The sequence below is a fragment of the Aplidium turbinatum genome, chromosome 11, assembly GCF_918807975.1.
Source record: "Aplidium turbinatum chromosome 11, kaAplTurb1.1, whole genome shotgun sequence".
In the NCBI taxonomy this organism is placed as follows: domain Eukaryota; kingdom Metazoa; phylum Chordata; class Ascidiacea; order Aplousobranchia; family Polyclinidae; genus Aplidium; species Aplidium turbinatum.
In genome coordinates this window covers 1598331-1625720 of record NC_137482.1, presented here as the reverse complement: position 1 = coordinate 1625720, position 27390 = coordinate 1598331, and the positions used below count along the sequence as shown (strand labels likewise).

Here is a 27390-nt window from a genome sequence, read left to right as displayed (position 1 = left end):
CCTTTGTTAAGTTTGGCATATATTGTTATTCGCTGCGATGGTCAGAAATAAAAACAAACTGTCCTTAAAATGCGTTGCTCGTACGTACATCTCGTGAGCTGAATCAGAGAACCTTGCGGTTTCTCTCGTGCATAAAGGGGGGAGGGGGCGCTTAACCAACTGAGCTATCGGGACGGACCGCAATCTGAACATACTTTTATAAAAGCGACTCCCAATTTGAAGGCAGACTAGTGATTTGAGAGGATGATTTGATTTTTAGACGTCAGCATAAATTGTCGGTCGGAGGTCCTATGAAGTTAGTTCTTTATGGGCCTACTGTTTGTGTTGCAGATTTGAATATGGAGAACTGCCTTGAAGTAGCCTACATTGCTCAAGCACATATAGTTACATAGCCTACTCTAAAAATTAAAAAAATACTTTTGTTTGATCTTGCTGTTTTTTTGTTTATTTTACTAAAGTATGATATTTATCCACAGACCATTCGGGGCAGACGTTTTCACCATTATTGAAGAACAAAAAGATTAGGCTTAAGTTTCATTTGAGCCTTATACTAAAATTCCGAGGCAAGGTTTGTCAGGTTATCTTTGTTGAACTGACGGAACTCAAGGATTAAAGTTGTTTCAATACGCTATACCATTTGACTGTTTTTGAATTCCTGTTGAAGAAGATAAAAGCAAACTTCGAAAGCTGTTATTGTAATTCCGCTCCTGTTATACACTAGGCCAGGGATGGCCAACTTTTGTGATCGACTAGAAAATTTTTTAGTCACTAGCGATCGACCGGTCGGTGATACAGTCACTAAACAATTTTTTTCCAGTGACACCTTTACTGTAAATGCATTTACATTTATCACACATTCACCATCGTCAGCACAGAGCAGTCTATTCATGTTTCAGTTAATTTGGTTCTTTACAATAAAACACAAAAAGAATAATTATGTTCTATAACTAAATGTACTTTAAATTTCTTCTAATGAGTCAGTGAGATATTAGAGCCATCATGTTGTAGATACTTCAGCTTGCCGTTATCAGGACATCAGGTGTCTAAAGCAATCGTCCAGGTGGCGGGCGGTTAGCACAGCACGTTGCTTTGTTTTGATTACGTTCACAAATGAAAATGCAGATTGACATAAATAAGTTGAACCAAAACAAGAATGGATGTGTTCCGCACATCTTGTGATATTGCTCTATTTTGCATCAACAACAAACCACCAGAAATCATCTTCGGATGCTCGAACCTTCAATGTGTACATTTCCACTTCAATCGTACCTACGTACCTGTTTCCAACAAAAATATTTCATTTATTTTGAGAGAAATTAGTAGAGAGTAGACACATTTAAATCCGACTTGAACGGGTAGGCTATAACGTAGTCGACTATTTCTTCGATTTCATGAAAAACACTAAATCGAAATTCAAAATCATCAAAAAACCATTCAGCAATAGATATTTTGTTTCTATGGGCTACTTACTAAAGCTCTGACTGGATTTATCTACCAAGCAAATTATGTGAGTCGATCGAGAATTTTTCTCTCCCGAATATTGATGAAAAACATGCTTTTTAGGAGTGTTTTTCTTCCTTGTATGACTATTTGTTATCAAAAACATGTGTTAATGTTTGTTTTTTGCTGTATATTGTGGATAGTGTGTAACATCGACAATGCCTGACAAACCTGTCAAAACTTGGTAATGATCGACAACCCAAGAAAACGTTCGACAACGCCTAACAAACTTATCAACCACTGAATATGTTCGACAATGCCTGGAAATCCTAGACAATGCCTGAAGATGTCCGACAATGCCTGCCAGAAAGAATCTAAAGTACTTTACAATGCCTGAGAACCCCTGACACTTGAAAATGCTCAACAATCCCTGAATATGTTCGACAATGCCTGAAAATGTGCTATAACGACTACCAAACCTGTCAATCACTGATATTGATCGACACTGCCTGGAAATCCTAGACAATGCCTGGAAATTCCCAACAATGCCTGAAAGTAGCTACTCTACAATGCCTGACAAACCCTGAAAATGCTCGACAACCCCTGCGTATGTGCGACAATGCCCGAAAATGTTGTATAATGCCAAACAAACCCATCAACCATTAATAATGATCGATCGACATGCCTGGAAATCCTAGACAATGCCTGGAAGTAGCTACTCTACAATGCCTGAAAGTAGCTACTCTGCAATGCCTGACAACCCCTGAAACTGCTCGACGACCCCTGAAAATGTTCGAAAATGCCTGAAAATATTCTATAATGCCTAACAAACCCGTCAACCACTGATAATGATCGACAATGCCTGGAAATCCTAGACGATGCCTGGAAATTATGGACAATGCCTGAAAGTAGCTAGGCCTACTCTACCAAGCCTAACAACCCCTGAAAATGCTCGACTACCCCTGAAAATGTTCGGCAATGACTAACAAACCCGTCAACCACTGATAATGATCGATAATGCCTGGCAATCCTCGACAATGCCTGGAAATTCCCAACAATGCCTGAAGGTAGTTACTCTACATTGCCCGACAACCCCTGAATATGCTCGACAACCCCTAGAAATGCTCCACAACCCCCCGAAAAGCCGACAATGCCTGACAATGCCCGACAATGCCTGACAATGCCCGACAATGCCTGACAATGCCTGACAATGCCCGACAATGCCTGACAATGCCTGACAATGCCCGACAATGCCTGACAATGGGTATTTAGAGGTACCGGTGTTTTTGGGTTGCATCTAGTGTTTTTTTTTGCTATCTAGTGTTGTTTTAGCGCTTTAGCGTTATGTTGGTTCGCATAAGTTTGGACAGTGTTCAAAGTAGCCTATTTTTTGTTTGGCTGCATCAATGTGTTTGTAGTGCTTTTCAAAGTGGACAGCGAGGTTTTTGTCTATTTACACCCAAGGATGACCAAATTTGAAATATTTACCATAAATACTTTAAAAACTACACACAAATGACTGTGAAAAGTGTTCAAAGTAGACTAAAGTAGGTAGCGTAACGTACTTTTGGTGGCTTACATTTTGTCGGCTTACATTAAGTAAAGCTTACATGGTAGGCTTACGTTAGTCGCTTGCGTTTCGGCTGTGGATTATAATGGTAGAAGACGAGGCACCAGTTTACACTTGTGTATAACAGTAGGTACTATAGCCTACAGTATAGCATAATCAAAGAGTGTACCGTACTCTTAATATCATACACTGCCAAGTTGATGAGTGTAGAGTTCTTAGATTACAGTACCTCAAAGATTGTGAGTAACTGAGTAATATTGCGTTTTTGACAATATATTTGCAAAGGCCAAATTTGGGCAAATTTTGTTCGCTCCCCCAAAATGTTTTACTCTCCTAACGCCATTGGCTGTCATTTTTGTACAATGTATATACATTGTGCATGTAAATGATCGTGTATTTATGATACTAGTGTTTTTTTTGTAAATCTAGTGTTTTTTTTTCAGTCAAATCTAGTACTTTCCCATGACAAGAGAGTGGCAACATTGAGCATGACCATTTTTGGGTGTTTACTTTTTCACTTCAGTAAACTAATTATCTGGTCTACTTGTATTTAAAAACAAGAAAAAACAAACAGTGGAGTTGACTTGGTTGAACCGCACCCTGGGCTTTCTAGTACCGTAACCTAAAGTTTTCAGAAATAAATGAACACCAAAAAAATTGTCTCCCTATACCACTAGGCTAGCAGAGGAGAGCTTGCTTTGTGATATATTTTATCTAGCTTGTCCATATAGAGCGGTGGTTCTCAAACTTTTTCAAAAAATTTGTTTTACGGTCCCCTTGCGATTTTTTCAACGACTTAAGGTCCACCAAAAACTTAAGGCAAATTAGCGCAAAAACGGTAAATAATAATTTATTTGTTACATGCAATTAAAAATGCACATTATTGCATACATCAGTAAAATGGGTGCACCTGCTTCAAGGGTGTTATCAGTTCTATGATTGGTTCTGTTTGGTTCAATATGATCTTAATATTATGCATCACATCCAACATGTTTTGAGCTAGGTATCCATGTGACATTGACTTCTGTATCTTAGACTCCACCTGCAACAAATTGTTTTCCGATAGCTGAGATATTTTCCTACTCACAGTGTCGTTTGACAGAGACGCTTGCTTCAGCTTTTGAGCTTCAGAGTCTCCCAAAAGCTTTGATACGATCGGAATGGCCCGTTTCAGTGAGTCCGATTCAGTGAGTTCCCTATTCGATGAGAGCCCTATTCGGTGATTTTTTTTTGAATTATTGGGTACCATAGCCTAATTATCATTGCCATTATAGGGGTAGAGGTTAGGGGTTATGGGTTACGGGTTAGGGTCTTATTTTAACGTTTAGCGACGTTAAAACGATGTAAAAGCGGCATTGATAATTTGGCTACGGTACCCGATAATTTAAAATTTCAAAAAAATCACCGAATAGGGCTGTCACCGAAAAATGCTCTCACCGAAAAGGCTCTCACCGAATCGGACTCACCGAATAGTAGCAGACCCTGATACAATAACTTGGTAACAAGGCAAGATCAGTTGTTCTCTGATGGTGTGAGGCTTCATAGTGATAGCTATTTTTCTTGCAACTTTGTAGGAGGCCCTTGAACCCTGCAGTATTTTCCTTCCATTGATCACTAGTGCTATCAAATCTTAACCTAACTAAACTATTAGCTTGCCGTTTAAAAAAATCTGTGTCTTTGTTTTGATAATCTGGATGATGTGTTATCAAATGTGTAGTTTCCAAGAGTGTGTTACCACTATGCACTCCTTGATGTAACAAAAGCTATCACAATGAAACGAAAGGCCAAGCTTCAAAAACTATGTGGTGGAAGGATGCCAAGTCAGCTTACTAAAATATATCTTTTAACTTTGGTTTGGAAAATAAGTTGCCTGAAAATTTTTACTTTCCACAAAATGTTTTTCTTTGGGATTGTGCTAATTTTTTTGGAAGGTGCTTTGCGGTCTCAGAAAATGGTCTCGCGGACCACAAAAGGACCGCGGGCCCCAGTTTGAGAACCACTGATATAGAGGGTATGATTCATGCAAGGTTGTTGGATATATATATATAAGTTAGTTTTTCTATGGAGTCTTCTAAATTTGGTTGATTCACTATATTTATAGATCGACACATTCTTGTGTAACAGAGTTGTATATTGAAAGGTCTCTCTTCCTTTACTAAGTGGCAGTCCTCGAAATTAGCGGCGGCACACGGCAATTGCCGTGGTAAATGCCGCCGCAAACGTCATAATGGCCATTCTGCTACGGCAATAAAAATGCCGTCGCAAAATGAGCATTTAATTCGGACAAAAATTGTTTAAAATTTCTTTCTGTTTGATTTACTCGCAGCGTGAGTTTAATCAGCAGAAACATCGCACCAAGACCTCACCTCGGACTGTTTTACTTGCTGTGAGCCTGTGAACACTCACACAGTCTTCAAAATTAGCATATTTTTACTTCGCAAAAACGTTGACGAGGCCAAACGGCAAAAGTTGAAATTGCCTTGGCAATTGCTGTGAACGTTTATTACGAAAAAATTGTACCAAAACATGCAAAACGAGAAGAGAAAAAAATAATCGAATAGTCTATCACGACCGCACTGTTTGATTTGTTGTGATGTAATAATACCAAAAGTAGCGATAAAGCGATCAATGCGATACGCACGCTGTTACGGTGATTCACGTTGTAACTCATTGGGGGGAAAGTAAGTTAATTTTGGGTTGATTCAACGTTCGCGTCAGCACAAATCAATTTAATTTTCCCGGCAAGTTATATCGCGTAACTACAATGCCCAATATGATATTTACGTTTGTTTTACATTAATTCGACTTCTAGCGACGTTAAATTATCATGAAATAATGTTAATTGCTCAATCAGGTACCGATAACAAATCAATAGCTCCCTGCGAGAAGATTGCCTCGATTTACGTATACAGTACACTAACATAATTTCGGCACAATTAGGATACTGCGAGCAACACAAAGTCTGTTAGATAAAGAACTAGTTAGAATCGGAATCATCGGATGATGAGGTTGTCGCGTCGTCACTGGAATACTTGAAGACGCAAAACTGCCCGTTCATGAACGCGCGATGCCATATAATCGGAAGCATTACTTTTCTTTACTGCCAAAGAACCATTTATCCAATTTTGTACCACTTTTTATATTTGCAACGACACCGGTCAAAAATAAGCATTTGATGAAAGAATAACTTTTGCGTAACAATTAAGCCAGTATTTATAAGGTTGCAAACTTTTTACAGTTCACAAGAGCATTGTCAGCGTATAAAATAACGTGCGTGATGCTCTGGGCTACCGCCATGTGACACACGATGAAGAAGAAGCGCATAAAATTTCGTTTGATTAAAGCATACGGCAATTGCCGCGCAACCCAAGGTTTGTTGATTTGGCGACGGCAATGTTTTTGCCGTCGTAGATGGAAGCTAATTTCGAGGGCTGAAGTGGTAAGCTGGGGTGACACAAAAAGATGGTTTGATGTTTGGGGCATGGTACCACAGATACATATAACTGGGCCCATGTTGTAACCCCACTTTACCATGGCAGATTTAGTACAGCCAACACTGCTTCACAAGGTTATTCACTTTGCCCAAGGGGTGTTTACTCCTGGGGAAAGGAACTTTGGTGATGGAACCTTGATTTCAATGTATAATGGATCATTTTTGAATTGTTGTTGCCATTTCTTTAGCTTTGTTTCTTTTTTTGTTAAGATTAGTGTCTGAACGTGTATTGGGAAACTTTTTCTTGATTTCAGCCAGGTACCGTACCGTATAGTCAAGTGAGGTAAAAAAAAATTTTTTTCAGAAAGGTTGTCCTAGATTTTTTAGCTTATCAAGTATGACCACTAAAGTTGGTCACAATATGTAGACCATGTATGTCTATCACCCCCCAATGAAATTTTTTAAATCCATTAACTGGTTTGGAAATTATGCCCAAAATACCTGAATTTTTTTTTACCCCAGGTTTGGGGTAAAAAAAAAATTTCATGGGGTAAAAAAAAACACGTGTTAGTATAGCAGCTTCTTCTTTATTATTATAATATTGCTTTCATATGTTTTGCTATTGATTTCATATGTAATGTAAATGATTCTCCACCAGAGGAAAGAAGCTTTGTGAAACTCATAAATCAAGGACTGTGAGAGATGCTGAACCCATACTCGGAACTGACTGGATGGGTCATGATGATGATGTAAATGATTTTGCCCACAATTTTTGTATGCACTTTTTATTAAAAATACACATTGTGAAATTGCAAAGTCTCATTACTGTAATAAAAACAGCAGCAAGACAAAAAATTGTGTCTAGTATACTTATGCACGCCATCCTGAATGTTATCTGCAGCTCTGGCTTGAACATGCCAGTGGGCGATTAAATTTTGCAGATCGTGAATCCTAAAAAGTCAACCAGCAGTTTGTGAATGAACATACAACTAAAAAACAACAGACAGGAAATAAAACAACAGTTTGTGTATGTATGATTGTATGTGTTGTGCACTATCAATCAATGGATTACTCTGTACTCTCAATCTGCGCTATTGATCGACTAACCCGCAACACTAACCTTAACCTCGGACCCCCAACTCCAGAAAACATCAATTGATTGTGCATAACACATGCATACATTGGCACTGATGCATCCAGAAGTTTGTTTTTGTATTTTTTGGTGATATACTGCTTGGCAGTTGACATAACACCAATACAAAGCCAAAACATTCCATAAAATGCACTGTTTTTTTTTACCCCAAATCAACGAATTTTATGGGGGGAAAAAAAACACCTCAATAATAATTTACACAAACATTTGTAGGCCCCAGTCTTTGTTGCATCTAGTAGCCTCACAACATAGTACTCACAATATAACATTAAAACATTCATACTACCTATCACTAAAATTTAGCAAAAACCTTTAATAAACTCCTCCGAACCTTTTTTTGCACCCTTCGCTGGCCATATTTACTCTATTTAACATAGCTCTTCTTTGTCAAATCCAATTTTTTTCCTCTACCCCTCAAAGTAATCTCCAAAGACCACTTAAACAGACACTAAAAAAGTTGAGTGAATATCTACTCATTTTAAATGTGAGATGGTAAGTGTTTTTTTTTACCCCAATAACCCCACTATTTTTTTTTACCCCACTTGACTATATGTTGTTCGATTAATTGATTGAATCATTATCCTGGATCTGGAAAAGCTTTTTTAAGAGTTTTATCCTGGCAGTTTCGCATCTATATAGTATATATATTAGGGTGGCTCATATTCCTTGATATTCTTTAAATTTTTTGTCAGTTTGGAATAATGTTCCATTTTGCTCACTGATATTTGTAAACCAAAAATTTTTGTTGGGTTTTGACCTTTGACCCTGGTTCACCCAAGGAGAAATTCTGACTTTTTCTGAAAAATTAGTAAATTTCGAAGTGGTTTAGCAGTATCTGAAGAGAGGATTTCTCAAAATTTGATTACGTGATTTTGACGTCAGTTCCTCTGTTAACTTCCACGTGGAACATCTTCACCCTACTCCAAGTCTGAGAGTCACTAATAGTGCATGCTTTTAGTGTCATTTTAGTTAATTTTACAGTCTTTTCGCAATCAGTGAATCTATAACATAGACCAACAAAAAACTTTTGGCACAAAACATGAGAGTCATTTTAGAGTATTTCAGGGCCCCTGATTCCGAAAATGCACTTAGTTTTTTCGAATTGGCTCTAGTTTTCGAGATATTCGACAATGAAAATATTTTTAAAATCGTTTCTCAAAAGCTTTCAATTAGCAAATTACTTATTTTCAGCCCTGTTTACCATTATGATGTCATAATTGCACTTGTCTAGTTCAATTGGTTCATATTGCACGAAAGTTCAAAACGCAAGCAAAGGTTGAAATGAACTGTGTTTAACGTAAGGGAGACATAAATACACAATGAAAACAGTTGTGAATCAGTAGGCCTACATCACAAGAAAAATATCCCGAAAGTCATGTGCTTATGAATGCAGCTTTATATTGAAAAGGTAGTCCTACTGAACTGGATACTTGTACAAATGAAGTTTTATTCTAAGCCTTTGCTAAGGCCAAGTCTTTGCTGCAAGAAGTTTTTTCTGGTCTATAGGCTAAATAAATTGCATATAGGCTAATAAAATATGCCTTTGACAAGTAGGATGCTGTACAAACAACCCAGATATATTTTGCTGCATGAGGCAACGCAGAGGACCAACGCATTCTGCGATAGATACAGCGCTACATAAAAACAAGCATTATTATTACTTTGACATGAAGCTGGGTTCCTCCTAAAGTATGCAAACATTGCACTCAAACCCGTTTCTGGGCTCAAGGCTAAGAAGTTCAGAGTGCCATGGCATAAAGAGAGCCGTGGAATCACCATGAAAATTGATACTTCTGCACGGTGAGGATGTTCGAAGGAAATTGGAACATCATGTTTACATGAAGTGTGCAAGGCAGTCATTGCATGGACGATTGGACGTTGCTGTTTCTGTTTTTTGTTTGCCCTCTCTAGTTTCAAGTGGTGATTTTCTTGAAACAATAGGAAAACGGGCATGACTGAGAGTAACCTCAATACCTTTAGTAATGTTTTTGGAGCAAGGTCAAGTTTTTTTCTCAAAACCATTACTACCACCTACTGTAGTAGTTAAAGATTTAGTTATCAAAAGTGGTAGCTGCAATCTTGGCTCCTCATCTCGATCAACATGGCATTCTTGACTCCAAGGCCAAGATTACGTTCTTCCGCAGCAAGGATAAAATTCTAAGCAGCTACTTTACTGAAGAACATAACTTTGTATTCTGTAATTATATAAATGGCCTTCGTACCTTGATGGGTGTTGCTCAGTAGGCCAAGAGTTGCGTTTGTTCATCGATAGCTTTGTTTTGCTTATTTGTCTAGTTTGTTACGGTAAGCAAAACAATGTATGCATTTTGTTTGTACTTAGTAGCTTACTTAGTAAGTCTGAGACTGTTGAAGTCAACAAATATATTAATGCAAAACACAAGTTACATATTCTACATCTTGTATCCTCAGGCTTACTTCACATCATATTTTGATTGTTACTAGGCCAGTAAACGTTAAATAGCTGTTTGTTTAGGTTGTAATCAACGTGATTGGTTCCAAATAGCGTTTATACAACTCAGAAATGTGCCTGGGATTACTTCCAGTTTTGTCTATGTAGTAAACGACACGACGTTAAATCGAGAGGGGCTCAAAATTGCGAAAAAAATATTTTTGCTGTAACTCAAAAACTAAAGCCAATTCGAGAAAAATTAGTGCATTTTCAGAATCAGGGGCCTCGAAATACCTTAAAATGACTCTCACATGTCCTGCCTTTATATAAAAAAAAGTTTTGTTGGCCTATGAAAATCGATAAACATCGTCAAATGATTCAAGAAACTGAAAGCAGTAGATATTTACTACGTGAAGGGTGCACAAAGAAAATCATGTCTGAAATGTAGTAGAATTCGACATTTTGAGAGTAATACACGTGTCAGTGTTACTAATTAAACCACTTTGCTTGCTACAAGTTTGTGTTACTGCCTCTTATTGTGTCCATTAAGATGCTAGAGTGCATTAGAACATAGCGAGTGAGCAGTTTCAGGGATAAGCGAAAACTCGATATTTTGAAAAAATTCAAACCAGGTGAACCAGGGTCAAACGTTAATATTTTTTTGTGAAATTTGGTGTAGGAGATACATTTACCAAAAGGAACAATATTCCAAACTGACAAAAAATTTTAAAAAAAAAATTTTTTTTTTCGAGATTTTGCGCCAGCCTAATATATATACTTGTAGAGGCCTAGAACCACTGACAAACGCCCGGTCACTGAGATTGACAGAGTGAAGTTTTCGATTGTTGAAGTGTTGTTGGCGGGAATTATTCTATCCATTAGGTGCCTCTGAATGGAGAGCAGTTCTTAACGTGCGTTGCTCAATGCTCAAGCGCACAACCCAAGAGTTAAACCAGCCCCGCTTGATCTTGAAGCTTCTTCATTCAAGAAGTCACGCGCTAACCAACTGAGCTATCAGAGTCGACATTTCATTACTGTTTCTTTTCCTAAGGGTGCATTGGAGCTGGTATATTATATAGTCAGTTGGGGCAAAAAAAACATAGGGGTACTTGGGGTAAAAAAGGACAACCCCCCCAACTCCCCCTAAGAATGATTTTTTTTTTAAACTTTGCATGGTTAGAAACATCATTTATTTGCGTAGTTTTTTAGCATACAATACAGGTTTAGAGGTAAGTAATCTTCAAGTACTATGCAAATCACTAAATTGACCTAAAAACTGTCCAAAAAAACTTTTTTTGCTCTTTACTAAACTTTTTGTGGATCGAAAACGATTGTTGACAATCACAATGTTTTTATGTGTATTTACATGATATTTCAGTGTGATTGTACTCCAGTACTTCAATTTTGATTGCTGTTAACCTTTCATTCTATTCTATGTTGTCTTTTTTTACCCCAAAACTACACAATGTGTTGGGGCAAAAAAAAACAGTTGTTTTTATTTTCCCTGTGCTTGTTTTTTTTACCCCATCTTTAATAAATTTCATTTTAAAACGATTTTGGTTGCTATATATGATAAGGAATTAAACTAACATTTTATAATGTTTTACTTGCATTGTTTCAGTTTCCTGATCTCTAGTAAATACATTGATCCTAATGTACTGATGATTCATGACAGGAAAAGTGAAGTTAAGCGTGAGGTTTCATGCTCCAATCATTTTGTGTTGTTCTTTGTAGTTAATTGATTTGTGTACCATTCTACTAGTTGAACTCCTGCCAAGTAGCCATTCAAAAGCTTAACCTTCTTCTAAGCATTTACCAGTTTCAGAAGTCTCAGTTCAGTGTTAGTTTAACCAGTCCTGGTAGCATTATGTTTCATATAGTATATATAGGCAAATAGGAAATTTCGTTGAGGCAAATAAAATGCTTTAACTTGACTTGCCCTTCATCAATATGATTAGCTTTGAGGTCGTCTCATTGAGCAATGTAGTGTCATTTCAGGATAATTTCTGATTAGATAAATCCTAAAGTACTCACATGACATGCCAAAAGATGAATCGGTTTTGATAGAAAGTGTGTTAACATCAAGGGGACACATACAAACGACAAGAAGAAGAGTGAAGATGAATGCAAGCATTTTAACAAATGAAGAATATAAAGTGCAAGTTGAAAACTTTGAAGCAGATGGAACAATTGCAAAAAAGAGAAAAGCTGGGAGAAGGAAAAGGAACGCAGACGAAGATAAGAAATAAATTTGCGAAGATAAGAAAGTTAAAAATAAATAAGATAAGACCTGGAGGAGGAGGAAGAAATAGGAAAGAGAGAGAAATTTAAAGACAAATGGATGAAGACAGGAGGAGAGTAGATACAAAGGATAAGATGGTAGAAGAGTCTGACAATGAACATGAAGAAATGAATGACGAAACAAGAGATGACATAGTTGTTGGAATGGAAGATGTAGAGGAAGAGAGAAAAGATCTAACTGAAGAAAGTGTAAATAAACAGAGGAAAGAAAAGAGAACAATTAAATTGGAAATAAGCAAAAAGCAAGTTGGAAAGTACTTTGCAGTGTTTTGGGAGAAGCCAAGAACATATTATTGGGAAAAACTTCTGAAGGTCTTTAGAGACGAGGTTGATGGAAAAATTGAGCAAGCTGAATTTCAGTTTTTGCACAAGAAATCAACTTTAGAAGATGCAGTGTACTGGGACTGGCCAGCAAAGGAGGACAGATATCCTCAAATGTTGAAAATTGTTTTTGGGGCCTTTCAACTGCAGTGTTAACTGCTGCCGGACGTGCAAAATCATATTTTGGTTTTGCCAAAGAAGTAAAAGAAAAACTTGTGTTGAATGTGTTCCTAAGCAAATATGGACTTCATAATGCATAAACTTCTTTGTTTGTTTGAACAAGATGTTACAATTTCATCCTTATCTTATTATACAGACTTACCTATTTCTTCTGCTTTGTGTTGCTTTTAACAAACAAAATTTTTCTGTGAAAATTGATTGTTTTTTTTACCCCATGCATGGTTTTTATTGCCCCAAACACTGGGGAAAAAAAAAACAACACAAAATATTCGATAAAAATAAAAAGAATAAACATAATGCTCCAATTTTTTGGATACATCAATATTGATCAATAGAGGGTAAAATTTGAGTTTTTGACCGATTTTTCAGCGAGAAAATCAAAAGTTTGTCAATTTTGCATTTTTTTGCCCCACTTGACTATACAAGTTTTCACCCTGGTCAAAAATACCACAGCGTCATACATTGGAATCAACCAAAAATATAGGATAAAACTACTTTACCTTTGGTTTACTGTTTATACACTTTATTCTATATGTCATGGTTGATTCCAATGTTTAATCTATATAAACGTCATAGCATTTATGACCAGGGCAGAGACTTGTACACTAGCTCCGGTTGATAGATGTTGGTAGGCAGTTTCTAGTTCAGAAAAAGTAGCTGTTAGCAATTCAGCAACAGCATCAGTTGAACAGCAACTGCGATATGTATATACATTGGAACAATGATAAAAACAACTCAGTGATTAAAACTATTGTTATTATTGTCAAGTGGATGCAACCTAATTTGTACCATGGACAATTCGTACTGTCAGTTCGTACCTCGTAAAGATTGAGAGAAAAAATAAAAAAAGCCGAAGTCGCTGACTGCAGTTTCCGCAAACATTTTAAAATTTTCCACAAACAAACAAAAACTTTCAGGATCATTACTAGAAATTTTAAAATGTTTGCGGAAACTCCGATCAACCCTAACCCTTTTAAAATATTTGCGGAAACTCCGATCAACCCTAACCATTTTAAAATGTTTGCAGAAACTGCAATCAGCGACTTTGGCAAACTCTTTAGGATCATTACCGAAAATTTTGAAATGTTTGCGAAAACTGCGGAAAAACGGAAACTGCGATCAGCGACTTCGGCTTTGTTTTATTTTTTTCTCTCGATTAAGATTTTCAGTTTGTTTGCAGAAACACCCTAACCCTTTTAAAATGCTTGCGGAAACTGCAATCAGCGACTTCGGCAAACTCTTAGGATCATTACCGGAAATTTTAAAATGTTTGCGGATAAACAGAAACTGCAATCAGCAATGTCGATTTTTTCTCTCGATCTTTTTAGTTTGTATGTTTGCGGATACCGATACTCCGATACCCTAACCTTGCGGAAACTTCGATCAACGACTTCGGCTTTTTTTATTTTTTTCTCTCGATCTTTTCAAGGTATGAACAGACGGTATGAATTGTTCATGGTACGAATTAGGTTGCACCCTTGTCGAGTTACCTTATCGAACTTTCAAAATCTGAGAATATAAGCTACAGTAGTTTTGTAGAACATTTTTCTAGGTAGCCTACAGTACTAACAATAGGCCCACTGAAGACTGCAACTGGCCTGCTTCTTACTTAACATATGTTTTTGGATCAAATAATGGTGACATAAGTTACTGGTCCTACTGATCCAATTGTGAACATAGGTTTTTCTATTGAACTTTATGAAATTGGCTGTGTTATGTGTTTAAGCCAAACTAAATACAGGTTAGACTTTGGGGTTTGAAAGGTTATCTTGATTATTGCATTTAATCATCAGGCCGTGTAGCTCCTGCCACCTAAGACCTACCACTGCTCCTTCCCGGCTGCCAAAACAAAATGTCAGTAAAAGAATTTGTAGAGTGAAAAAAATTGAATGCAGTAATATTGACAACCTTTTAAAGTACATGTAGTTTAAACAGAAATAGAAAATGTTGGGTGGAAATTCAATGTTCATGACAAAGTCCAAATTGAAATTCTTCTGTTGCAGATCGCGATTTCGGGTATTGAACCCTCTTCAGTAGCTCATAGTATCATTAGTATAGTTAGTATCATAGTATCATTAGTATCATAGTATCATTAGCTCATAGTATCAGTAAAATTTACAGCAGTTCACTTAGAAAAAGTTTACAGCAGTTCACTTAAGTGAACTGCTGTAAATTTTACTGATACTATGAGCTAATATATTTGTACTGAAGAGGGTTCAATACCCGAAATCGCGATCTGCAACAGAAGAATTTCAATTTGGACTTTGTCATGAACATTAAATTTCCACCCAACATTTTCTATTTCTGTTTGAACTACATGTACTTTAAAAGGTTGTCAAATGTCAATATTACTGCATTCAATTTTTTTCACTAAATTAGATGCTTTTGTATCTGCTTTACGCGGATCCTCTATTGACTTTACGTTAATCAGGGTTTAAAGTGTCGAAATTCTCTTTTTTTCAAAGAATTTGTAGTTTTAAAAACTTGTTGATTAATATTGAGTTTTTGTGTTCACTCAGATAAGATCAATGCAAAAAGAGCCTGAAACATATTTGCAGTTGTATTTAAATAAACTGTTTCCTAAGTATATAATTGTAGAGCTAGTCTTTGAGGTTTTACAGGTGGACACTCAAACTTTTGCGAAATTTTTAACATCATTATTTCTCATCGGCGTGCGAGGGACTTTGCCTTGTTTTGTGAAAAATAGTTACAAATGCAAGTTAAACAAAAAAAAGTTTGCCATCCAAATATAAGTGGGGAAAAAGGTTTAAAATTTAAAATACGAACACAAATGGAAAAAAACAAGTTTGAAATATCAACAAAGTGAGAAATGTTAGCTAGCGAAAGCCAGCGACCAAATATGGCCTACCGGCGCAGTAGCAGTAGAGGCCATTTATAACTTTACAGCGGCAATGGCCGTCAGGAGCTTAGAGACCTGAATCTTGTATTTTTCTTCCATTGTCTTCTTCCATGTTATGTGAATGTTTGTTTCTGCTTTGTTGTTAAATTGTTTCAAATGAGTTTGACTTTGTTAGGCAGGTACCCGCTTTCTAGAAATTTTAACTGTTAAACAGAGATGTTCCACTTTTTGCTTTTTCATTAGCTTTATAGCCAAGAATTAACTAGATTTGACTAGCACAGAAATTTAGTTTGCTCGTGAAATCATGGCTCAAAATATCTTATAAATGCTACAATCATACGTATTACCATGTTCAAAACATAAGGTAGTTATGCAAATAACATCTGCAAAAAGGTCCACATTCCAGAAAAAGCATTTTTGATAGTGTATGACACCTAACCTATCACACCTAGAACACTTGATCTAATTCTTTAAAGCTTTTTTTTCATTAATCAATCATAGATTTGTTGTAAGGAAGTGTTTGCATACATTTTGTGATGCATCTAATGCTTGAATAATTGCTTCCTAGTTTAATGCTTCCTGTATTCCCTATTCTCTGCCAATTCAAAATATCTTCGCCTGATTCTTTGTTCTATGCTGCAGTTTGGTGTAGTTCGTATTAAGCTTCAGTCAAAGGACGTTCTATTGAAAAGGTATTTGATGTAAATCTAGAAGTTTGTGATATTTTACCAGCATTTGTTGGATGTCAAAATCTAGGTTATATTTTATAAACTTTATTCTGTGTATACTATTTTTTGGAATAAGTATAGCACTAAGGGCCTAGGCTATATTATTAACTGATAAAAAATTTATATTCACAGCTTCAAAACCATTAAATAGTCATTACTTCAAGTGCTACATACAACCATTCAAATCACATCTATTTGGGTGTTGAACATAATTTACTATACTGGAAACTTCAGATGAACTACACTTACTTTGTAGCTGGCAGTGAAACAATGTTTTAACGAATTTATTTAATTAGTGAGTATTTTCTGAGAGAGCGATTTTATTAAACCTATCCAATAGGCCAACCATTGCTTGTGTTGAACTCCTATGTTTTTATGATTTTCAAAAACTTTTTTGTTTGTCTTATTGTATTGTACAATTTTGGTCGAGAGGTGACTTTCTTTAACCATAGACAGATAAAACCAAGCAACCACACAGCATTTAACATCCTACAATTAGAGTGAACATAAAACTATAAACTACGAACGTTTTCGGCCATACTCAAGTTAGCCCTTCTCAAGTAACAAAATATAACATTGCTGTAGATTTAAAACCTTCATGCTGTGGACAAAGGAACGGCCTTACGTTAAGGAAATGGCGGCAGGAACTGGAATTTTATCAACAATCCGGGATAAATTGCTACAGAATTGGTTCATTTTGGGTATTGTAACAGTCATTATGTTGGCCCGACTCAATCCCAGTTTAGGCATCAAAGGAGGTAATTTTTTATAGCTAAGTTTTTTGTTTTGTGAGTAAAAACATAATTATCTGCATATTTTTTTTAAATCTGTTGTGTCTGCTGGCTAAATAAAGTTTCTCATGAGTTCCACCTTGGTATGTACAAGGCGACCACTGACCAGTTATGCAAGCGTCTTGTTGAGATGGACTATCACGTCCACCAATAACTATAAAAACACTATATATAGTCTTTCCCAAAGAAACGGTTTGTCAAAAACAGATAAACTTTTAATAATTGTGAGATATCATTCCGTCTTCACGCCCATTGCAATCATTGCGCAGAGCTGCAAAGCACTGGAGTTACTTTTCTTAGAAGAGGAAGGCTACGGTTGGATGCGTAGCTCTGATGCAACTATGCCCATTACATTGCCACTCCTCAAATCCTCAATAAATCCATCGCTTTTTCTTAAACCTTGCAAAATTATGTTTTTTAAGAGGAAAGTTTTTCACAGAAACATGACATGTGCGTTAATTTTACAAACTGTGCAGAATAATTTATTGAGTATTGACCACTATTTCTTACTGAAAATAACTGGAAAGATGTGTTACCTTATACCAGAATACTTGATGCAAAACTAAACTGCATCATTATTCTATTGAAGGTCCATTGAAGCCAGAGATCACGGTCAAATACATAGCGGTTTCGACAATATTTTTCAATAGTGGACTCTCTTTGAAAACTGAAGAGTTAAAGAAAGCTCTCATGCAGGTTTGACCGGAATGTGATTTGATCGTTACTCACTGCTGGAGTTGTTTGTTAGGAAGAAGCAACATATTTTTGGAACAGTGTTTTAGTTTACTAGATAATACAAAGAATTTGTAAGACCGAATCTTCTAGTCCGCTTAGGAACCTAGTTTTTACTCTGTGGCTACAGAGGAATCGATTTTAATGACAAAGGTGCTAATTGCAAGAAACTAAAAGCAATTTGAGATCACAAGTGGGCTGCAAACGTTGTTTTTACAAAAATAAATGAAATTTAAATCTTGTCGAAATGACGTTTGAGAAATACTGTTCTATGGGCAATATACTGTACACAAAAGTATTATCCGTTTGTCTGTCTGCAACCACATTTCTCAACTGTTTAGGTGCGACTGCACGTGTTTATTCAATCATTCACCCTCTTATTCACACCGTGCTTCATGTGGTCGATTCTTCGCTTTCTAATGAAGACGTCCATCAATGTATACCTGTTGCAGGGGTAAGCATAATACAGGCACTTCTCAGATATAAGCAGGTTGGGTATATGCTGTTCTCGTATGTCGTTGCTGGCAAACATGCTGTCAATTACTTCACAATGATCAGCAAATGATTCAGTCAACAAATTCCTAGCACTTGAGTCTCCAGTCCTTGGCTCGACACTCAGCCGCATCGTGTCGAGCAATTTGTAGAAATTCCAATTGTGCTTTATGTTTATTACATATATATATGTTTATCAACCGTACATTCAGGGGAGTTGTTTAGGAGAGTTGTTATTTCAGTTAAAACAATAACATCATCTCCGTCTGACCCACATATCGGTCGTCGTCTGAGCTTCTGGGGCCGAGGGTCTATCCTTTTACCACCCCAGATTCACGATGTTCCCGGACTACACTGGAAGGCTGCTAGAGAGCAGCCAGTCTTTAGTTTCATCATCCATGACGCGCAGACCTTCCACTCCGTTAGGTGGCTTGAAGATGGTACAGTCATTGATGATGTGGTCTGCGGTCTGTTCCTCGGCACCACATTCACAGGAGGAGGAAGAAGCCATTCCCCATTGGTGCATGGTTGAGCGGAAAAGCCCGACGCCCGTACGGAGACGGTTGAGGCGCACCCATGCCTGTCTCTGTAGTGTCAGGCCGATGGGGCGTGTGTCGGCGTCGGGGGTGAATGAACATTGTATTGAACAAAACAGCATTTGATTGAGGTTCTTCAATAAACAAACAACAGAATTGTTTAAAATTGCAACAGTTATGCTTATGATCGTCACCTCTGCGGTGGTCGCCAAAGTGAACAAGCTTCCGTAGAATAACAAGGTTGCCTCTTCAGGTTGCAAATCGTGAGCTGCATGCCTCCCCCTGTGTCTTCTGCTGTGATATTCACAAAGACAGTCGGAGGCAATGATGCGGCCGCCATTTTTAATTCGGCGTTTGGCAGCTTCCTCGGGATATTCGTTTCGCCTGCGTTGGTTTTCTTGTTTGTGAGTTTTTCCTTTATTAGAAAAACTTCCGTTTAACTATTTTTTTAAACAAGGTGAAAAATCTAGACGTTCATGCGGTGATTGCAAACAACGAGATTTCCTGTTTGATCTGTTGCTCCAGGGCAGTCTTTGGTATGATCGCAGATTATTCCATATCAAAACGTGGCTAATATCCCATATTCATTGTCGGGTCGGGCACAATTGACAACGACAATTCCTTCTAGCCACGCTAAGATAAAGTTTCTGCTTGGAAGACTGCTTGCATGTTTTATTTCTGTGATAAGATTATACGTGTAAGACTCTGTGTTTAGTGTAATTTGCTTATTCGTTTATAAATTGTCAAAGCATCTAGCCAACTGACTTCAATAACTACAACATGATCACTGCCAACATTACAGATGGGCTCCACTTCCACGGTCCCATTCATCGATATATTCACAAGTTTGTTCATCACTGTTGTTGTTCCCATCATTTGCGGCCAGGTTAGCATTTCTGTTCTTGTCTTAACATACCAAACCTTGCCTGCTGCAGTGCTGGTATCAGCCCATCTTGCCATTAGAAGATGCTGTAGTCTATTTGTGTTTCAGAATAAGCTAAAGAATTTGTGTTATTAACTATGTAATGGTTATCGGTTAATAGCTCTTCAGTCTTTCATACAAAAGCACTATAAAAAGTTGCTGAAAGTTCATTAAACGCCATCGCCTCTACTCAAAAGTGTTTGTGTTTGCCGCTCAGATGGCTTCATTGTAGCGTATTATTATAATCTGAGTATGCATAAACTCATCCTCAACGTTGCTTTGGTAGATTGTCCGCCAGTTCATCAAGGGCTTCTTAGAACGCACCAAACCTCCATTCGGGACTGTTGGAAGCTTCATCCTTCTCCTTATCATTTACACAACGTTCTGTGATACTTTCTCCAACACCCAACTGAACATCGACAAGTTCAGTTTACTCTCTGTGGCCGTAATAGGTTAGTTACAACTTCACATCGATTTCATCGCCTTCGCTTTCACCCTTACCCGTGCTTGTTGCATCTTAGTGGTGGAGCTCCATCTGTCTGGTGGTCGGGGTTATCCAGACTGCAAACCTAGTCTACTTTTTAATGATACTAACGAAGTGATCTGCTTTGACAGGTTTTGATAAATTCTTTTCTCAGATACAGATACGAACGACCTGGTCAGCCTGATCATGGACTTCTAAATAGTAGCATCTGGACTGGAAACGCAGTGACCAACAAAAGGCCAAACAGTTGGTACAACAGTTGGCCAACAGTGGGCCAACAGCCAAGTAACTAACCCTGTTGGCAAACTGTTGTACCAACTGTTTGGCCTTTTGTTGGTCACTGCGTTTCCAGTCCAGATGCTACTATTTAGAAGTCCATGGCCTGATGCATCAGGTTGTTTGCATCTATATTTGCGAAACAAACAAAGATCATGTTGCTACAAGCAGAGTTCAATCTCTAGTTGTGTTTTTGTTTACTTTTTCACATTTGGCTTTTTATCTTTGTTTTGAGGTTTATCGTTAATCGGACCGCGCGATTAATTTGAAAACGTTGGCAATTTGTTGATATTCAAAACAATTTCCACCTGCGGTGAAAACAAATCAAACCAAAACAACCACAAACTTGCTCACTGCTGATGCGAAAGTGTCGAACAGAAAATGCTAAATCCATCGATGTGACATTTGCCAACAAATATTCTCTTGCTTCTGGTTGCTCAAAAATCATATGCCGGAACCACGGCCCTACTGGTAGGTCATGTCGGAACATTCTAGCAAGCGAATGTCCAAATGTCAAGTTTGCGCCCTTTTTGTTTAAAGTGCAGGTTTTGAAGAATTAAGGTGTGAGCTGGGTTTTTTTTTTTCGGTCATTTATCGGTCATTGACCGATTTTTTAGCAAAATGTCCGAAAAAAATATAGTCGATTCGGTCAAAATGTCCGAAAAAATATATAGTCAATTCGGTCAAAATGTCAAAGGTTTGAGTATTGCTGATGAACGTTGAAAAAACGTTTGTCTGTTCTAACTTTTCTCAGATAAAACACAACAACGTTTCTCAGCGAAACTTAATGTTGTAGCTAGTCAGGAAGTGCAAATTTTGGTTTGTATCGCAGGGCTCGAAATTCACGGCGGACATGTCCGCCGTCACAGCATGTGATGTCCGCGGGAAGTACCCTTTGGTCTAGATCGGTCATATTTGTCCGCCGAGAAATAACACAGGAACTACGGATACAAATCGTCATTGCATAGCACAAACAATTGTTGCGAGAATATAATTTCCCGCGCATCTAGAAAATGTGAATACTGTATCTCTTAGCTTCCATTCAAGAAAGAAAACTTTTGATTTTTACGTTGCTTCAACGATTGATGACATTGAATCAGTGTAACAAAGGCAAATTATTTGCTAAGAATCGATGGGAATACCGGTACTTCTGCACTAATCACGCGGAACTTAGTTCAAGTTTTACGTCACAATGTCTGTGTCTGGCTTTGATCTCCCAGTAATATTGATTAGACAAGGTTGATTACAAAATTAGATTATACGAGTAGGCTATATTACAGCAAGATGCAGCAAAATTTGTTAAGTTTTGGTACTACCGGTACAATAAAAAAGAAAAGTCCCATGGAAAATTCACTTTCGCTCACAAGACACGCAAAAAATAAACCTAAAGAAAAAAGCCTAATGAAACTTTGCACAGCAGAAAATAGTGGCGTTAGTGTATAAGTTTTTCGACTCGTGCCCAGAGCATTGTGACGCAAGAAGCCACACGACCTCGTTCGGTGGAAGTTAATGAGTTATGCAGCTTAAGCAGATACACGGCGCTGTGACTCTTCAAGCGCACGTCGTTGGTCTGATGAAAGCCTTTCCGAGTGACTTCACTGATATTTTAAAAAGCCTTCTAAACCATAGGTTTAGTTTTCGAATGGCGAAAAATTATCAAGATAAAGTGATTAAACATGACGATCGACGCTAAAACTGGTGTGTCCGCCGTGAAACTTCATTTGTCCGCCAAGATAGCTGCTCAGACCAAACACGTTTGTCCGCCGTCAACAAAAACGAATTTTGAGGCTTGGTATCAGCTACTTGAAAGGAAAGATTTTCATTAGAAAAAATGACCGAAATAAATAAAAAATGACCAAATTTATTATAGTCATTTTGGACAAATGACGGAAAAGTCTCAGCGAAAAAAAAAACCCAGGGTGTGAGTACGACTTTTTGCTGTCTTTAGTGCAAGGCAGTGCTATGGAAGACTTTTTGATTGATAATATTTTATATGCGTGTAAGGAATTTTTGTTTTAAATTAAGTTAGCGCTTAGTGTCACTGCTAATTAATTCTCTGTTCCCTCAGTGCTGTGCATCCAAATGTTCAACATTTCATTGGTGTTCTTCATCACGACGCGATGGAAGTGGCTCAACTTCCGTCCTCAGGACACGGTCGCCGCCATGTTCTGTTCCACCCACAAGTCCCTCACTTTGGGTAGGTATCGATCCCATGTTATTGCTGTTCATTATCTCTGATTCTGAAGCGTAATTATGCCACCGCATTTCTTGGGGATACGATGGTGATACCTACAGTACGTACAGTGGCATTTATGAAATATTTTAAGCCATTTCTTTGCAATAGGAACAGTACATTACGGGACGCGCAACTCCGCTGTTCTGGCTACATTGGAAGGGTCAACTGTCAATTTGACATTTTTTACGCTTTGCTACTGACTTGCTTTCAACTAAAAGCCTTAATTTACTGCAAAACCAACTTCACTCTTTTTATATAACCAATAAAAAGTACATTATTTTGTAAATTAGAAATAAAAACGTAACCCTTCTAGTGTTGCGGATAAGCCAAAAGCGGATCTAGTTTCGCATCCCCATTTGCTCACAACAATAACGTTTTTTCTTTTGATGTTCTTTCAGGCATCCCAATGATTAAGATCATCTATTTGGGGTCAGATTATTTGTCTCTTCTCTCCATCCCACTCCTCATCTATCATCCTACTCAGATGCTTCTAGGAGGATGCATCATGCAGACTGTGCGCTCCTGGATGCAAAAAGCTTCCAAGGGCAATGACTTACCTCCATTGACGTAGACTAAATGAATAGTTAAGTTTTCCTTTGTTAAAAGAGAAGGTCTTCTCTCAATCGGTGCTTTTCTTTCCGCTTCTAGCTGAATTTCAGCCTTGCGCAGCTCATTTGTAACAAACCGTGGCTTATTTCGTTTGTGGGCCATTCTCTGATGAGCCACATGGTGATTTCTTTTTGAAAGATTTACATTTAAATAACTTTTTTCCATATGCAAAACTCCCAATGTGATCCACGAAGGTCATTACTCGCATGCTCTTAGGGAGGTGGCCTCTTAATGCAAATTATATTTTATTTATCTTTATCATTTTTATTGGAGTGTAATCTGTATTGTTGCTGTAGCTCTATGTGTAGCACATGTTGTTATCACGTAAAGGGCTCATCTTGTTGGATGAGAGTTTACGCACTGCACTGACTGGGGGCTGCAAATAAGGCAACGCATGTTGCCTTGTAAGATAATTACAGATTATTGTGCATTTGTTTTCCATACGTTGAATGTGTTGCTTTTCAGGGATTAAAATCTATTAATGATCGTCAAAATGCAACCCATTGACGTATGGAGTCAAGTGAGGCGATAGGAAAGGACAGCTGTAGTCATGTATGGGATATCTACAACCCAACGCAGTTTTACAACGCAGTAGATGCCTTGCTATGTTTTATGTTGATTTCAAAAGCTTTCGTGAGATTTGTACGTGGTAAAGTTTTTGTATTGTGACTTTGTCAGAGGGATATTTATATTCTTGTTTTATTTTGTGGTTCTAATGTTTTACATTGCTGTTTTTGTGTTTTTGATCCAGCAAATCATTTTTAACGTTGATTCAACGTCCACAGACATTGATTCGACGTAAAAAGAACTGGTTTGCTGCTGGGTGATCACATCTATCCGCCACTTCTATTTCCCCCTTGTAGAAATTTTATTATTTACTGATCTCCAACAAGGTCGGGGAGGTGTTTACCAGTTGCCTGGCTGATAATGTCAACCAAGTTAGTCGCCAAAATGCGTCACTGGATGGGTCATGCGTGCTGTGATAATATTTTATTAGTGTATTTTCATGTTCAGTTTCTATACAGCCCAAGTCGCTTCACACGATAGTGTATATCAAGAGTGACAAAATAATCCAAGGAAACATTGACAGGAAAATTAAGTTGTACCTGAGACACCGACCTTGCCGGTTCGATCATGAGGCTCAATGACTGAGGACCTTGTTGGAATGGTGCTGCTATGAGATTTGTAGCTACTGGGATAGGGGGCTCGTATTGTGGTTTAATACCCGCCTTATTCTCTCCTCCTGGCTATCCCTGATTACTAGACGTCGTTTGTATCGGCCCAGGTTGGTGGTAGACTGGAGTCGCTCTGTAAAAATGCCCCGTTATATTTCTAAACGATTTTTATTTATTTTTGTGTATAGAAGCATATAGATTCTATTAACCAAGCGCTTGGTATATTTAACTGACAAACTTAGTGGCTTATCGTTGTATTTTTCTACGCTGTTTCAACGTAGCATATCGTTCCGACAACCATTGGAGACGTTGGTGGGGTGCTACTGTTGTATGATGTATTTGTATGTGAAGCTCAAGATTGTTTTTATACTATCCTCATACACAGAAGCCCTATTGTGCAGGTGAACAGCACAGGGGTGTGTTGCATGCGCAATCATTCTGGGAACTTTTTGCTTACGTCTTAAAACTCTGTCTACATAATGTTTTGAGCAAGAAATTTTATGCAGTGGATTTTTTTGTATTTTATGTTCAAAGTAAGGCCCTTCGATGCACCACTACACACCCCTGTATTATGACGTTTTTTTTGCGTCATGTACACGTCATAAAAGCGGTTATTCATCTTTTTGATGTTTTGTTGCACTTTTGCAGCCAATCCAGATTACGTAACCAATCCACTTGTGTTGCCAGATTTTCCACCAACTTCCAGGCATTTGCCATGAATTTGTGTTGAACCTGAAATTTACAAAATGGCTTAGCTCATCAAATCTGTTTGTAACTTTCAAGTATCTTCGTAGCAGTGATTCTCAACGTAGTCCAGGTGGTCCACCTGAAATTTTCAATGATCCACAGAGATTCTTAGTAGTCCATATGCAACATAAAATTTTTGTTGGTTAATAACTCGTTATTCGCGACTGCTTCACTTTTCACCAACTATTTGGAGTAAACTCGCGCATCTGGCAACTCTGCTTTGCAGTCATTTCTCGCATTGAATCTTTCAGATGTTGTTCGTCATTACATTTTTTAATTTATTTTCGAAGCTGTATAATAATGTGATCAGTAGCAAATTATATGCCTTTTGTCCACCAGCAAAGGACTCCAAGTGTTTATATATTTCGGTATTTACTTCCACTAGATGGTACAAGAGGATTGTTTTGAAGATGTTATTGAGCAGTTGCTTTTTTGACAAGAAAGTGAGGTCATTGTTTGTACAACGTAATACTAATACAATGCAATCGCGCACTGGCAGACATAACGATCAAGTAGAAGCAGCGATAAACCATACGGTCATCGAGTGAGCTGCTTTGTTCTCATTTTGGCATGGCGTATCTTCCTAAAACACAGCCAAGCGCTTGAGACAGGTGTCGAACCAACACCCTGCAGATCCCCCCTGAGATATCGCCACCACTTTGTTCTCCTCAGCAGCCAGTTCCCACGTGAATCAGTAGCTCTGTTGGTTCAGCGCCTAACTTCTTCATTCATCAATGAAGAACTTTCAAAATCACGCGGCGCTTATTCGACTCTCTGGGTGTAGCCTACACTTGAGCAACGCAGGTCAGGACTGCTCTCCATTCAACGGCACCTAGTGAACGGAATAAATTACAGACAACGGCAATCGAAAACTTTTCTCTGTCAATCTCGGTAACCGACGCTGAGTCAGTGGTTTAAAGTATCTACAAGTATGCGAAAGTGCCAGGAATAAGCTTTCTCAGTCCGAGGATAAACATTCAATCCATAAAGATATTGAGGAATTTGCGATTTCGTGAAGCGCATAGGGCAAGAGTACCTTGTCATAGACACAGCGAGGTTAGCTCTCAGTGAGTTGGCGATTGGTCCACTCCTGAACACGCGCGCATCGCCTACATTTTGAAGAGTTCTATAAACATCACAAAGCTTCATGATACTGAAACCAAAACCTGATGTTTCTAAGACACAAATTCCATTTCGAAATTAATTCATTTTATTATGTTACTTTTGAAATACGGAAGAGTCAAACATTTTAAAATTATGTCAATTATTCCCCTCGGGATCACATTGAAAAGATGTCGTTTCAAACTCTCGGAATACGGTGATGCTTGGGGGGTAGACATCTGTTTGAGCCCCTAGCTTCTGTAACTGTGCTAATTTAGGCTATACTTTCTAACAAGCTGGCGATGGCTCACGCGATGCGGTTTCGCTTTTGGACTTTTTTAAATAACGAAGTTGCATAAAAAAGGAGAGAAGCATTCTGTGACAGCTTGGGCTCTGTTGATTGTACGGTAGACACTTAAACATAAAAACTTAATAGAGAAAGATTGCATGGTACTTTCTTTTTTCCGGTCTAAGGGAACGTTCAAATATTATGTAACGCTTTTTTTCCGAATTTTTGACCCCCCCCCTCCCCCATGTAACGCCAACGTAACGCTTTTTTCAATCCCCCCCTCCCCCATGTAACGCTTTTTCACTACAAATTCAGCACAAAAAACTACCATTCCGTACTCGAAAGCGTTACGTAACGTTTTGCTTGAAGCCCCTCCCCCCCGATGTGACGCTAACGTAACGCTTTGCATAACCCCCCCCTCCCCCTCGAAGGCGTTACGTAATATTTGAACGTTCCCTAAGTTTCATAAATCAGCAGCGTACAGTCAATGATGATTAGAAGGCCCGCAGCAGCTCACCAATCAATCATCAGGGCGCCACGAAGCGAATGGATCGCGTTAGATGGAACAAAAAATCAATACCTCATTTATTCTGAACTCGTTTTC

General features: G+C 37.9%; 1 protein-coding gene across 2 annotated transcripts; it reads left to right on the top strand.

Moving 5' to 3' along the window:
* Positions 1-16175: 16175 nt before the first annotated feature.
* On the top strand, positions 16176-25789 carry LOC145779324 (sodium/bile acid cotransporter 7-like). 2 transcript variants are annotated; one of them, XM_082590882.1, is made up of 9 exons: positions 16176-16360; positions 16982-17154; positions 17777-17883; positions 18261-18373; positions 19201-19351; positions 19750-19833; positions 20156-20321; positions 22698-22826; positions 23264-25789. In XM_082590882.1, exons 1-9 carry the CDS (start codon positions 16302-16304, stop codon positions 23434-23436), a joined length of 1155 nt encoding a protein of 384 aa, XP_082447008.1. In that variant the 5' UTR covers positions 16176-16301; the 3' UTR covers positions 23437-25789. The 2 variants fall into 2 exon arrangements, with proteins under 2 accessions (XP_082447008.1, XP_082447009.1); XM_082590883.1 differs by lacking the exon at positions 16176-16360 and adding an exon at positions 16604-16691.
* Positions 25790-27390: the final 1601 nt, after the last annotated feature.